The 15,590-nt window shown below is 33.8% G+C and overlaps 1 protein-coding gene across 2 annotated transcripts in view; it reads left to right on the plus strand.

Annotated features, from left to right (window-relative positions):
* LOC128987058 (lysophospholipase D GDPD1-like) overlaps positions 1-15,590 on the plus strand; it is a 97,883-nt gene that overhangs the window by 16,142 nt on the left and 66,151 nt on the right. For both annotated transcript variants that reach the window (XM_054407729.1, XM_054407728.1), the window contains exons 3-4: positions 5,675-5,856; positions 6,918-7,048. In XM_054407729.1, coding sequence (XP_054263704.1) covers positions 5,675-5,856; positions 6,918-7,048 — 313 coding nt within the window. The remainder of the gene's footprint in view (positions 1-5,674; positions 5,857-6,917; positions 7,049-15,590) is intronic.

Consider the following 15,590-nt stretch of genomic DNA (forward strand, 5'->3'; position numbering starts at 1 on the left):
CCTGAGAAAACGTGATGGAATAAAAATACCTAGGCCTATGAGATATAGAGATGATTCTGTCATGTGTGTCAGTGACAGAGATAAAAATGAGCTTTTAGCTTCTGCAATACTTACAAACGAAGTACCGGAAAATTATGATGAAGCAATTAGATCTGAGCATGCCATCGATTGGAAATCTGCTATGGTTGAAGAAATAAATTCATTAATAAAAAATAAAACTTATGATTTGGTTGATCTACCAAAAGGAAGAAAAGTCATCGATAATCGCTGGGTATTTACACTGAAAACAAATTCTGAGAACGAAATCATTCGTTACAAGGCGCGTTTGGTCGCAAAAGGATTTACTCAGCGTCCTGGTATTGATTATGGTGACACTTTCAGCCCTGTAGCTCGGTTTAAGACGATGCGAACTATGTTAGGCTATTCAGTTCAGTACAATCTTGCTATCAAACAGTTTGATGTTAAAACAGCATTTTTGAATGGCAATCTTGATGAGACTATTTGGAAGAGTAAGCTTCAACGGTGTGTTTCCCAATCTTCAATGGAAGCAGAATATGTTGCCGCTAGCGAGACCTGTAAATCCCTTCGTCTTGTGAAAGAGATTGGCGCAATTGAAGAAAAGTCTATTCCTATACTACATGTACAATCAACGTGTGATTAAACTTATGAACAATCCAATGTTCCACGATCGCTCTAAACATATTGAGACGAGATACCATTATGTTCGACAGTTGGTCTCTGGGAAACAGATCACTGTCAGATACATTCCAACAGAAGAACAAACCGCTGATATTTTAACAAAAGGGCTTATCATCATTGAAACATGTTAAAATGAAAACTATCATTGGGATGGTGACCTCTTAACTAAAACTTATTTTTCTAAAATGTATTATGGACATTACGGGGGTGTGTTAAAGATGTAATTTATTCATATTATAATGTCCATAATAGTTATGTTAGAAAAGAACATATGATGTTTCCTTGGCAACAGAGTTTAGTTGTTTGTTATATTTTGATGAAGTAAGATGTATACACAAATCTAAGTTTTTCATTCTATCAGTTTTACTATTAAATTAACTTAATTTTTGATCCACAAGACGCCTTGTTATTTTAGACGATATTTCCAACAGTAACAATACCCTTAAAATGTAAAAGAATGACGATAAAACAATGATTTAGTAAAGCCGTGTTCAAAGGAAACAGTAGACGGGTATGATACCTGTCTCAGGTAACTTGAAATGCCCTAATTGAGGTAGGGTACCTGTACTGGTATCGTGTAAACACGACCTAAGGTTGATTACAGTAATAAAACTTAAGTATATACTCCACCAAATATTTTGTACCCCATTTTAATTCAAGTAGGTATTCAATTCTTCAATAGTCAAAACAACAGATGATCTGTAAGGATAAATATCAATAAGAAAGCATAACATATCAGTAAATATTAAAAACTAGAGAACCCGTGCGGCTCAATGAGTCTCATAGTATTAAACATAACACCGTGGGAAACGTTATGCTTAAATTCGAGTAATTCTAGTTAGAGTTGTTTAAACACTTGTTAGAAACTAATTTTAAATATCTCTATTTGCGTTGTCAAGGTTCACATACATTATTTACGTGTTCTTAGTTTTAACTGATAACTTCTAATGAAACGATCTGCTTCGATTCGAGCTAACATGTTGCAACAAAGTTTTCCAGCATTGAGAGTTAAAGAAAACTGTTGCCTTACTAAAAACTTGTGAATTTTATTTATTTGATTTGAGACATCCCCCTAATCAAACAAATTTTCTCCGTAGAGAAACCTGAAAAGTGGGGTGATATCAACCATTTCATGTGCTCAATTTTTTACCAACAAACTCTGGGTTACCAATTGGCCAGCCATAATCTGCTATGAATAGGCTAAAGCAGCAACACCATTGAAAGTTGGTTTTAGTATCTTAACATGTTGTCTGTCAGTCACAGTATATGCCCCACATCAGAACATTCTCACGTTGTTCAGTGGGGGACCCATCCATTTAAACTTGGCCGTACCTACTCTATCGTTAAATACATTATCACTAATTCCTTCACTTATGTTTGGGGGTTGAAACTTCTTATTTATGACTTGAAATGTCTGAACTGTGTTGGTGAATTCTTTAGTCCGAGGAATTGGCAACACAACCTAGAAGTAAACAATCCATTTGTGTTTTTCTCAATTAAAGTAGAGCGAGTAATACAAAGGTTTACAATAAAAACATAAGGTCCGCCAAGATTTGGTACAATCTTACTACTTTGAACTTATCATAGTCAAGGCATTATTATAGTCTCTACTAAATGTTTGGACTATCTCGATCTGTCAGTGTCAGAAGTAACCATTTTTGCATGCATTCATTTGATCTGACATTAGGCAAGTTTACTTTACCACCGTGACAACACTATGGGCTTTGTATATTTTTGCATTTCCAAAGTAAGTTGTATAACAGAACTGACAAATATCATTCATCTCACCAAGTGCACGTGTATCTGGATGGGTATCTGTTAGACCAGACTTGTCATTCTCTACTCTCCTCATACGCATAAGATATCTTATTATTAATTAATTGTCTCCTCCTGTTTTCAATATTTCTTCTTTGAACTTGAGGCATTTTCCGCTCTTCCAACAAAACTGATTATAAATAACTAACTGTTTAGCTTGGTTTTAACCTACTGATTACAAACATTAATATTTACTCCCAAAAAGGTAATGAGTGTCAGTTTATAAACAGCTGTTTTTTGTTTTTAAATTTGTTCTATGTATTTCTTATGGGAAAACCCGACCTTTGAGAGGGTCTCACGCCCTTAAGAGTGGGGATTTTAAAATTCTAAAACCTTATTGCAAAACTACATATTGAGACAAATGTTTTGACACCTTAAACGTTAAAATTGGTCTACAAATAAGGGAGGAGTTGCGTTAACAAAAAACGGATTCACGTATTATATATATATATATATTTATATATATATATATATTTATATATATATATTTATATATATAGATATAGATATGAGGTGTCTTGTCTGCTTGTTTGTACAAACTAAATGCAAAAAAAACTTGTCCAATTGGACTTAAATTTTACACAAATAAAGCTACAGCTCCGAGGATTTGAACTATTCCCACTTCAATATATTGACCAGGGGCTGTGCCCCATTGGCTTTTAAAGTGTTGAGATGAGAGTTTTAAAAGTAAATATTGATTAGTCTGCGTAGCATCAAAGAAAAAACTCACAATGTTTAAATGTAAAGAAGCAAAACTGTCAAAAGCTAGGTTTACACTAGCTTTTGACTGGTAGCAGTGGTGCCACTTTTACTGGCTTCAAAGTGGCGCCAAAACTGTACCGTTTAAACCCTAATTGACGCGCCATTTTTAGTGAAGTGTAGCAGTGGAGCGACATGGCGGATCACTGCTACTGACGCCACTAATATATGACAAAAGGGATATTAGTGGCGTCAGTAGCAGTGATCCGCCATCTGTACTGACGCGCCGCTTCCTGTGGCCCGTGTAGACCACAGCGCCAGTGCTAGTAACGTACATCTAGAAGCTCGTTTTATTGTTGATTGTTTTGGTGTGAAGGTTTATTTAACGAAATAAATTTAAAGAAATAAAGTGTATGTTGAGTTAATATCACAGAAACAGATGATGGACAGGTGATGGAGTCGATGGTATTCAGAAAAAATAGACAGATTCAGGAATAAAAAGCTTAGGTTGAAATGCCGGAAAAGGTAGAAGGTAAAAAGAAGTAAGATAGATGGAAGCCTGCGGAAATCAAGAGATTTATCGAATTATATGAAATGTATCTCTGCAATATAGTCCCAGAATGTAAATATTGTAATGCAAAAGAATATTCGTTGGGATGAAATATTCTATTATATGGAAAAACCTATTTGACCGTAAAAAACCAAGGATAAATCTGCGTTTTCCGAAACACCTATAGTAATAAGCTTATAAAAATGCAGAAGAGCAAGTCATCGAGCATCCTTCTACTAATTGATTTCCTTTCCCAACAGGGCCTTGGTTTCCTTGGTTTAATCCGCCTCACGATGTCATGTGCTTTTTCTAATAACTCCTCAATAACCGTATCAATCACTGTTACTAACAGCTGTCGTAATCTAAAACTACGCCATTAACAGTGGCATGGCTTTGTACTTTTGTGTGTAAACCACTAGTGCCGTGACACTAAAACTGGCACGATTTAGTGGTGCCACTGCTACATGCTAGTGTAAACCTTGCTCAACTCACGTGATTTCACAAGTCCACACAGCTTCTTTAAACAAATTAAGAGGGATCCACCTGCCGGCTGTTTACCACTTAAACATGGTCCTACAAAAAAAAACTAAGTGTTTCTCGAGTTTAAATAAACTGTAAAATATTCTGGCTGAACTGAAACTTTTTAATTGTTTCTTTAAGTATATTTATAAAATCATTTAAAAAATCCGTAGATTAGTCATTTTCACATGCGATTCTAACTTCTAAATGACAGTTTATTTATTTTTGCTCCACCCACTACAAGCTCTGATTTGTTAAGAGCACAACAAGCACACAATCATTGGGAACAAATTAGTTTTATAATGTCCAGAGCTTGTACCGTAGAGGCATGTTCAGGAACATTAGCATGTTTAGCCGCCATCTTGAATTGACTTTGGTAGATCCTTCTTAAATAATAACTAGTGGCTTTTAGGAGCAAAGCCTCCTAAAACCCCTAAAAGAAAACCAATTTATACCATAATCAATCAAACTAAAAAAAAATTGTCTTTGTGCCAGAATTTTCCAAAACCAGATAGCGTGGTATCACATTGCAGACTCAATATGGAAATTAGTTTTAACCACCACATCTGAAACAAGCTATCTGTCATGCTAAAAATCCATATTATAAATCTTAAGTTCGAAAATTCATGACTTCTTCTTGTACAATCATTTGTCCTTAAAAGCTCTTTTGTAAATATAAACACATAGGCCAAATAAGTCTCTTACAAAATATTAGCTAGTCTTAACAATATCTCAAGTTTCAAGACACTATTTTCTTTGTGCCATTGATGAATTTCAGTAGCCCTGGAAGTGTCAATAATGTAGCCTACAGTTGACAATACAATACAATACAATACAATACACCCTGACCCCATTGACCCTAGCCTTGAGTAGCCTTGAGTTGATAAGAGGTGTCTTCATTATGTGTCGGCAGCAAATCAGAGATATAACAATAAATGTGCCCTTGAGTTTTAAAACAATAGGGCCAATTCCCTTGAATGTCTTTCTTCGTGGCAAAAAATAAGCAAAAGGAATTGTACTTGTGTATTGACGTATGCATAGTTCTTTGTTTTTGTGTATATAATTAAGTCTGTAGTGTTGTCATAACATGTCTTTAAATGGTTACTATGTTTACTATTAAGTTTTAGCGAATAGGGAAGTAGCTATTCCTGTAGGTGGCATGGTAAGACCTTGGCCCGGGACCGATTTACTTTTTCATTTTGATGTCCCCAGCGGCCAAAAACACCATCCCTTCAAAATGTTATCATGTTCACAGACATATATATATATCCGTGAACGCGAAACTTCCTTAAACTGGTTCTCACCATCGCTATAGCGCTATAGCAGTTAGTTTTGAAAAGGGTAGCATCAAACATTGTTTATCTGTCCTTCAAATCATTCGATCACCTACAGAGCAGTCGCCCTGGGCACTGACATGCTGGAGCTGGATTGTCACCTAACCAAGGACAACCAGGTGGTTGTGTCTCACGACCACAGCCTTCTCCGCAGCACCGGACTTGACAAGATGATTGGAGATGTTGACTACAATGACTTGCCACCACTTTTACCTACTATTCCCATCGACTTCGATCCAGGTAAGCTTTAGCTTCATCTGCACTTTGCAACAAATTGGGAACATAAGAAATGAGAATGTAGTTATTTAAAGCCATTCAAATCAAATAAAATGATCAAATGATTGTTCTGTACATAACACACATGAATAGTGCCAATACAATAATCATAACAAAACAATAATATTGATAATACTGTACAACAATCTGCATAAACAAATCATTTACCTTATAAGAGCATTTGTAAAAAAAAAAAACAAACTCGAATAACTGCTTTTTAAATGATTTGACCGAGAAAAGCTGCAGATTTAATCGATCCAAAAGCAGGTGGGCCTATGATTATTTAGTTCCTTTGGATCACCTTTTTAGCAAATTTCCCGTATAGGGAATAAGCTATTACTGTAGGTCTCATGGTAAGACCTAGACACAGGACCGATTTACTTTTTCGTTTTGATGTCCCCAGAGGCAAAAACACCATCCGTCCAAATTCATATATATATATATATGAAGAATAGAATAAAATGGCTACTATGTATAAGGTAAAATTCAATATTAATAAATGAATATCTAAGTAAAAATTATTTATCTGTATCATATTTAAACATGGTTAATAGCTGATCTGAAGACTGGGAATTGTATGTGAATTTTACTGAACAAGGAAAAGGCAGTGAATTGCACTTGAATCTGCTATGGGCCGAGAGTTCCATCAATTCCTATCACCAAACCTTCATTCATTGATTGATGACGCTCCATTAATTCTCTTAACGTCGTAAGAAAATCACAATCACCGGTGACAAATGTTGCCACGATCACGGTATCGCCGAGACCGTAATATATGCTCACAAGTGTAGCCGCGATCGCAGAAGGCAAAGAGTCTGCAGGGTGTTTTTAAATGCCACGAGGACAACTCTGTAATGGCTGTCGTGTACGCGAAGCGTGTTCGTGCCCACTTAAGAGCTCCTGCAAACCTCAGATGCAACCCCAAAGTTCAGCACGGTTCTGGGACCCAGAGTGCGTTCCAGTGATATAGTTGGTAGGTGCTCCCACCAGATATAACTATAGCTCAATGGACTGTATGTTTCTAGGCAGGCCGTACACAGGATCAGGCAGCGAGGAAGATCGGAGAATTCCACTGCTCAGTGATGTTTTCCAAGAGTTCCCCAAGATCCCAATAAACATTGATATCAAGATGAACAATGATAAACTTATAAACGAGGTTAGTAATAGTAGTAGTAGTTTTAGTAATGTTTTAACTTCAAGAGAATATCATAGGCAATGTAAATGCATAGTGTTTCATCAAATTGAAACACACTTTTTTTATGACCTAGGCAAAGCCTTGGTTGGAAAGGGTGAGGGACGGAAGACACTCAGGGCTCCTGTTATGAACTATATTTGTTTATCAGACTAGATCACACAGGGCAACTTACACGCTACTAGTCGGAGGGTATAAAAGCAGGCTTATTGGCTAGCACAACATAAAACTCCCACTATTAATCATTTCCTCCAGTGCTAATCCTACTTCAAATACATCGGAATAGCCCTAGAATCGCTATAATTGACTATTATGGGACTATTATTACAGTACTTGTCATGCAGTTCAAAATGATAACAGCCATGTGTTAGATGTTTGGGCGGAAAGCCAACAGAGATGAACCATAGATGAAACAGAATCAAAAAAGTTGTCAAATAACGGAGTTAAGTTGTTGTTGGTTTTGTTTGGCATGATTATGCGGGATTGCATCTGCTTGATTAGCATAACAAACGACACATAAATAAAAAAGTGTTTACCTTGAAAGACTTATTGTAATAAAACTATTTATTTATGTCTTGTGTTGAGTGTGTGTGAAATAAACCATCAACGAAGCTAATCAAGTGGATGTAATGTATCTCCTGGAATGATGTGTTTGACAATGGCTTTTCACCAAAATATCTAACAGGCTGTCACCATTAACAGGAACTGTAATAGTTAGTCCTCCTTATCGCTAGTGCACAAGCAACTGTGAGTGCACACACTTTACTTTCAATCTAGTTTGCTATACAATACATACAATAGTTTGCGATACTTTTACAATCTAGTTTGCCGATGAACTGGTGAGTGAGGTGTAAAGCCCCCAGTCTAACACTTTTTAATAACAGTTATCAAGCGAGTGCAGCAAGTACACTGGCCTACTGTTTGAGCTGAGTGTAAAAAAGCCATCTAGTAGCCTGTGAACTCGTCCTGAGTAATGGGGCTTTTACTGCACCATTCTTAAAACTAAATTAATCTTAAAATGAAAAATGTTTATATTGTTTGTCTTTTTAAGTTGGGTTCTATTCTGGACCATAATCTCATTCATTAACACGTAAATAACAATTGGTAGGATTTGAACTAAAACCTTTAGGATCAAAGTATCTAACTCCACTTCCCCCACTCACTAGCCCAGATTTGCTGGTTTTAACAATCAATTTAAAAGTTTACAGTGATAGTGTGTAATCCTTTATTTTGAGTGTCATATTTATTATTTATTTTGAAAACTGAGTTTATTAATAAACTTTGCCTATTAGACACAGTAAAAAAAAACTTAAATTTAGGATATAAATAACATGTAACATAGATTAATAACGTTGTCCATATAAATGATTTTGAATGATTTTACATGATTCTTTTAGCACTTTTATGACTATTTCATTTTTTAATTTTGATGGAAGATTATATTTTTTTTTAATTCGTCAAAAAATTTTGTAATAGTCCCTCTTGCACCAATCATTATGCCAATTACTGATATTGAATTTAGATTATATTTGTTTCTTAAATAAGTTTCACATTTACTATAAATTTTCCTCTTTTCTTCATGTACTTCTAGGGGTTGGTTTGTTGATGTTTCGAACCTTATTGTTGGATCAATTACAATTCCACTTTTAGATTTTGTATCATAAATTAAAATGTCCAATCTTCTGTTCGATCCACCATCTTCAGTGCAATGTATTTCTTCTACTACTTGCCAGCCTTTTTTTCGTAGTTCTTCTGCAATCATTGCTCTTACAGCATGGTGTCTTGCATTACGCAGTAAGGCACCAAAGGGACAAGAGCCAAGGACATGCGGAAGGGTTTCAGGCTCCTTGCAATGTCTGCAAAGGGTTCTATCCTGGCTTCGCCCTGGTACGCTGCGTACTGGTACAACACCAGATATAATTTTTAATGAAGTGATCCATTCTCCTGTAGTAAGGCCATTTTTTAAATATATCCATGTGTTGCTACTAGGCACTTCTTTGAATAATTCTATTCCTCTACCTTTACATGGTAATTTAGACCAAAGTTCAAATTCTTTCAACTGTAATTTTGATCTCAAATTTAAACCAATTCTTTTTTTCTCTTTAAATTCAAAATCATGTGTAAAAATATCATCAATTTCTATTTGAAGTTTTTGAAGTGACATGGTAATTCTTTGGGGGATGTTTATTAGCCCGTTTACATGGCTATTTTGTACGTTTTTTAGAATTACACACATATTTATATGCTGTATAGAACTTTCCCATTTTGCTCGAATTATTCCCAGACCTTTGAATCTTTTAGGGGAATATAAGAAAGAATTGGGTGTGTCACTTGGTAGAGTGAGAATTTCTTTTACTGCACTTCTAATAATTTTATCGATGTCCTCAAGAAATGTAATACTTATTAATTCGTTTGGTGTTACTTGCAAAATATATGTTAGTCTAGGCCAGAGGTACTGATTTATGATATTCAATTTCTGATTTGGACCTAAAACATTAGTTCCAACTAATCTTTCTAGATCTTTTTGAAAGTTTTGTATAACTCCACACCTATCAAAAACTATTTCATTTTCAAAATTTACACCAAGATATTTAATTTTTCCCCCAAGTTTTAGAGTATTGAATTTAATAACATTTTGTTCATTTTCAATGTAGATGTCCTCTTCAACAAGTTTACCTTTCTTAATATTAATTATTTTTGATTTATTTATATTAATATCAAGGTCAATTTGAGAAAGTAGTTCTTTTGTTGTCCTAATCAATTTAGACATTGATTTTTCTGTGTTAGAGAATAACACTATGTCATCTGCAAAGGCAGCGATGCTAATATTGTCTAAATTAGAATTAATGTTATATCCAAATTTGTTAGATACTTCTTTTTCTGAAATAGTATTTAAGATATCATTTATAGCTAGATTAAAAAAGATTGGAGAAAGGGGAGACCCTTGAAAAACACCTCTTTTCAATAAAATTTTTTCAGATTTAGTATTTTTAATCCTAATTCTTGTATAGTTATCTTGTATTAAATTTATTAACAAGTTTTTTAATATTGAAGGCATTTCTGTTGATTGGAGACATCTTTTTAAATGTGCGTGACCAATAAAATCAAATGCCTTTGAAACATCTAACATAGCAATCATACAGTCTTTTTTATTCGTTTTTGCATCTTGTAAACATCCATTGACCAGGGCTAGGTTTATGAAGGCTCCAGGTTGAGCTACAAACCCTCTTTGGTTGACATTAAGTTCTATGTAATTTCTTGTTCTTTTCTCCAGCACTCTCTCTATCAATCTTCTAAGAGTTGAACAGACTGAAATTGGTCTCCAATTAGCAGGATCAGCGGGATCATTCCCTTTATATATTAAAATAGTTTTTGCTTCCCTAAAACTTTCTGGGACTAAATTAAATTTCAACATAATATTTGTAAGATTACATATTGTTGGGATACAATTGTATGTCTTTAAACTTCTGATTAACACTCGGTCAGGGCCAGGTGAACTGTCAATCTTCATTCCTTTCAAGGCTTGTGAAAGTTCTTTACAGGTAATTTTGACTTCAACCTCTGTGTCTAATGAGTTTTGTAAAGTTTCATCAATTATATTATATGAATTTGACATTCCATTATTTTCTTTTGACCATCTGTTTTGAAAGGATTCTTGTAATTCTCTTATTGGAATATTACATAATTTCTGTTCATCAGAAAGCACAGTTCTCACACATTTTTTTCTTTCATTGTAGTATAAATATTGAATCAGTTGATGATTATATTTTTCTCGTCTTCTAGCTCGATCACGTTTAGATCTTCTTTGAGGATTTGATGTTTCTGAATACTTTTTGTCATTGTAGGCAAATGTTGTTTTATTTTTCCTAGCCTCATAAAATTTTTGTGCAGGATGTTTTGGTCCATTAAGATGATTATTTGCTTTGGTAAGTTCCGATACTAACTCAACTACAACTGAATTTAAGTATTCAATGCTCGGTGCATTTTCATTATTTAAAATTATACTAAATGTCTTTTCAAATGTGTCTATTTTATCTTGAATTTTTTTACTCACTGAAGGCTTGGACAGTGCTATTTTGTCTTCATTATGTTGTAGAGAATTTTTGGTCTTATTAGATGTAAATCCTTTTATTTTGTTTTTGTTACTTGTGTTGTTGACTATTTTGTCAACTATCTCTTTCCTTCCATTCTCTAGATGAGATTTGCTAATGTGAATTTTAAGACCCTTCACTGAAAAATATTTTTTACAAATTGAACATTTTAGTTTTTTGTTACCTGTGTTATCAATGCTAATACTGCTGGTATCTATTGAGGTGTTTAGTTGTGAATCATTCCTAGTAAATCTTGTTTTATTATCTTTTATAGAGGATCTTTTATAAGTAAGGTTTTTAGATATATCTTCTGTTACAGTATTTGTAACTAGTAAAGTTGACTTATTTTGATTGTTCTCTTGTAATATTTCATCATCACTGCTTTCGTCAAAATATGAGTAGTAAGGCAGTACATAGCGGGGATCTCTTGTTGCTGGTATTACCATTCTGTAAGGGTTATCTGTAGACGGTCCTGCTTCAGAAGAGTGGCATGCTATTGTATTTATCTTATTATGATTTTTAGCTTTCTGGTTGAGCTGTTTATTTGGTAATTTTGATTTTGAGATTTTTAGATCAGATAAATCTTTGTGTGAAGCTTTAATGTGTGGCTTTAGTCGACTGAAATATTTTAGGCACTAAGGACACTGATCCTTGCTCATAGAATAATTTTCAACTTTGTATGAAGGTCCAGGATTTGTTTCTATATCGCCACTTAGTAAAATTAAAAGTAAAATAATGTAACATAGACTCTCTACTTTTGACATTTTTGTTTTAAACATCTTTTTCCATAATTTTGGCTTCTTTCTGTAATACTTATTTAATAGTATTTTGTTCATTGTAGTGTTCATAATGTTAAATTGAAAGAGTAGATACTTTAGAGTCAAGTCAGTCTGAGAATCAAGTTCATTATTTGATAAGTATTGAAACTTTGAAATCTTACCAAGTTTTGAAATCAAAACATATTTTAGTAATACAATTATAAAAACTAGTTGGATGGATTTAATTTTCATGATGAATTCAAGAGAAAAATAAACAATTAACCTAACATTTGAATTTTAAAATCTTAATTTACCTCTTCTTAAGTAATCCTTGACAATTTTGTGGAGATCTTATATCAAACTCTTCAGTTTTTTATGCAGAATTTACTCACATCAGTACAATTCTTGATGTATTTAACTTGAAAGAATTAAATTTAATATTTTGTTGGAGCAAAATTTTAGTTGATGTTTTTATTAATAACAGTTTTTAATAACTATGTTTAACCATTCAAAATACAATTGTCAAAATAAAAAATAAAATTGTCTTGGACTGATTCAGTTGAACTCGTACCAATCATATCCAATTCATAGTGTATAAAATTGAAGACAACATTCATATGGAAATGACACACAATTACACTTGCCCTTGAATAATCAACTAACCTATGATTATAAGAGGTTTCCAAGCATTAAATTTTTATCTTACATACTCTCTACTGACTGCCCTTAGTTAAGAGATACAGATGAGTGTGACTACCACTGCCGGTAGGAAACACATTAAAATATTTTAATACTAGCTGTGTGCCCGTTCCTTGGGACGGGGATCTTGTAGTCAGCTGAAACCTTATTATATTCAGATCTACAGATGGACTCAGCGCAATAGCGGTGGGTTGCAACCGAAAGTAACACATTGGAAAAACAAAATCGCAAAGATCTTCCAAGATCGCAGCAACATCCGCGATCACCCAGTGTAGTTGTGATTTTTTACTTGACACAACAGCATTCGAGACGCCGTTAATGAGTGGAAACCTCAATTGTAGGCTTTTGGCCCTGATGATTTAAAAAATGTAAGTTACCCAGACCTGTACAACACTGATTCACAGTCTTTTTCCCGGTTATCAAAACTGAAGTAGAACTTGATACACACAGAATCTCCAGTTCTCAACCTGGATGATGGCTAGTTATTTTATTTAATTTACAGTTATATATTATTGTACTTGCAATCAATCAAACTCGTTATGTAAGCCACATGGTTATTAATCTTACTTGGTTTTGGATTTGCTTACAAACGTGATCGGAAATGGTTACATAGTATTCGTAAACAACATTTAAACATATCAGTGACAGATAGAAAAAGAATCTTTATCCAAACACCTGTTCGTAATTTAATAGATGACGTATTCCTTAGCAGATTATTAGCATTTTATAAATGACGTATGTAGTAAACATAGGGAAAAAACTTTGATCGTCTGTTATTTTGTTTCCAAAATAGTGAGGCCATATTTTAATCGCCAAAGCCACTCTCGCCAATCCTGTGAATACAATTAAATTATTAGAATAATGATCGGTACTCTAGTTTTCTTGGAGTAGCGTAAAATGCCTTCTGGTCTGTGACAGACAGACAGAATTTGAGATAAGACTTGTTTCGGTTTCTTTAATGTATAAAACGTAAAAATAACAAACAAACATATAATTCTGAGCAATGTATTCAGACAAAACTCTAATCTAAATATTAATTACGTAAGTCGATTCTTTGCGGCAAAATTGTGGGTGACTGGGAAGTCGTAGAACTACGGGAGAAGGCTCAAATTTAAGGTCTTGATCCCGTGACGACGGAAAAAAAAGTGAAATTCCAAAAATTTTAACTCAAAATGAGATATAACGTAAAATGTTCTTCATAAGAATATCATTAGAAGCCATTTACTGCTGATCTTTGTTTACTTCAATACAGCTGATCGCGATTTATCACTAAGCCAGTAACCAATGTTGCATTTAGATTACTCATTTGCCAGTCAGTTCTGCAATGTACTGTATATATACTATATAAAACCAGGGACGTTACCTATTATGATTAAGAATTTTTAGTTACGTCTCAGTAAGTCAAAATCAATTGTTATACCGTGTAATTTGCAAACTTGTGTATTTTTAAGTAAATTAGCTAAGGGTATGATAAGTAGCAGAATCATAGGAGATGGCTCAAATCAAAGGAATTGAACTTAGAATGTCTGAAAAAATAATGCAGTTTTTTCTTCTAACTTAAAGGTTATTGTTCTGTCGAAGGAATGTTTAACATGAAATAACCACATTGTCTAAATAATACACGATTCAAGATTAAATGGAAAACTTCTGATTTGTTTTGATTTCATAACATATTTGAAGATTTATTCTACAATTTGTTTGTATATTTACAAACATTTTTAGTTTGAGATTTATTGTAGTGTTTAATCAATATTTTGTAAACGGCTCCTCCTACGGCTACTCCTAGAAATCAACCTGGGAATAAAGATGAAATAGGTTCGTACAGGCATAGGTACAGGTAATATATTTGTTCATTAAGTAAGTACTGTGACAAGTTTCAATGGGCGGAAAAACAACATTGTTTGGAGGAGATTTTAACCAGGTACTGCCTGCTGCTCCAAGCCAAAAAGGTAGTATGCATTTAGTAAATAAGATATCCTCAGACCCCTGTATTTTAAGAGGCTTAATAATAATAATTTACTAAAAGAATATTAAGCCAGGCACATTTCTTGTTTTAATAATGGTACAACGGGTGAAGTGCGATTAATACCTAGATGACATTGCCCGTGTGCCCCCTCCCTATTCCAATACGGGATCATAGTAACTTCAACGCGTCTCTTTGTTCTTACACTTGCATTGAAATCACGTGATTCGCCGTTAGATAAGCCTAAAAAGCCGAAAAGAACTAAGGAAACTGTTACAACTTGACCTAAATACAAAAGCAAAAAAACAACTAAATATTACACTTGATTTAGGGACGGGGACACGCTACAATTATTTCTATGATTAAAAATCAATAGCTCCAGTATTGTTCATGATTTTTATATGTTTTGGACTCAAAATAATCAGTAACGTATAGGCTTTAATTTGATTTATTGATCGTTTGAATCAGTTAAGCTCAAGATACTGTATCACTCAATCAAAAATCATAAATTTGATTTTCTTGGATAATATATTTATTTTAAAGCTGCGGATCAGCATGGGTCCTCTCCTAATGCATAAAAAACATAAGATTAAACTTTAAAAACATGAGTGTGTATGCTAAATTAAGTTAATTAATCATTAGCATTGATAACAGTTTTATTATTAATTTAAAAAGTGGCAATAGCAAACCGTATTTAGTAGATTTAAGAATTAATCTATATTTATAAAAGAGGAAGTTTGTGTATTTGAACGTTATGGACTCTGAAACCGCTCGGCAGATTGTAATGAAACTTTTAGGCATTATTAAGCATTATTCAAGGATGGTTTGTGTTAAGTTTGGTGCAGATCCGTCAAAGGGGCTCCGCCCCAGTGGCTCTGGAGTTCCCCATGTCATTCTTATGAGTACACATATTTAAATGGAATTAAAGAATCTTAACAGCTGTTTCAACTAAACAATTTGATTCTGTGATGATCAATAGTATTAAAAGGTTAAAA

Source organism: Macrosteles quadrilineatus, unplaced genomic scaffold, assembly GCF_028750875.1.
Source record: "Macrosteles quadrilineatus isolate MER2022 unplaced genomic scaffold, UCM_ALF_1.0 Scaffold_2__2_contigs__length_208266976, whole genome shotgun sequence".
Classification (NCBI taxonomy): Eukaryota; Metazoa; Arthropoda; class Insecta; order Hemiptera; family Cicadellidae; genus Macrosteles; species Macrosteles quadrilineatus.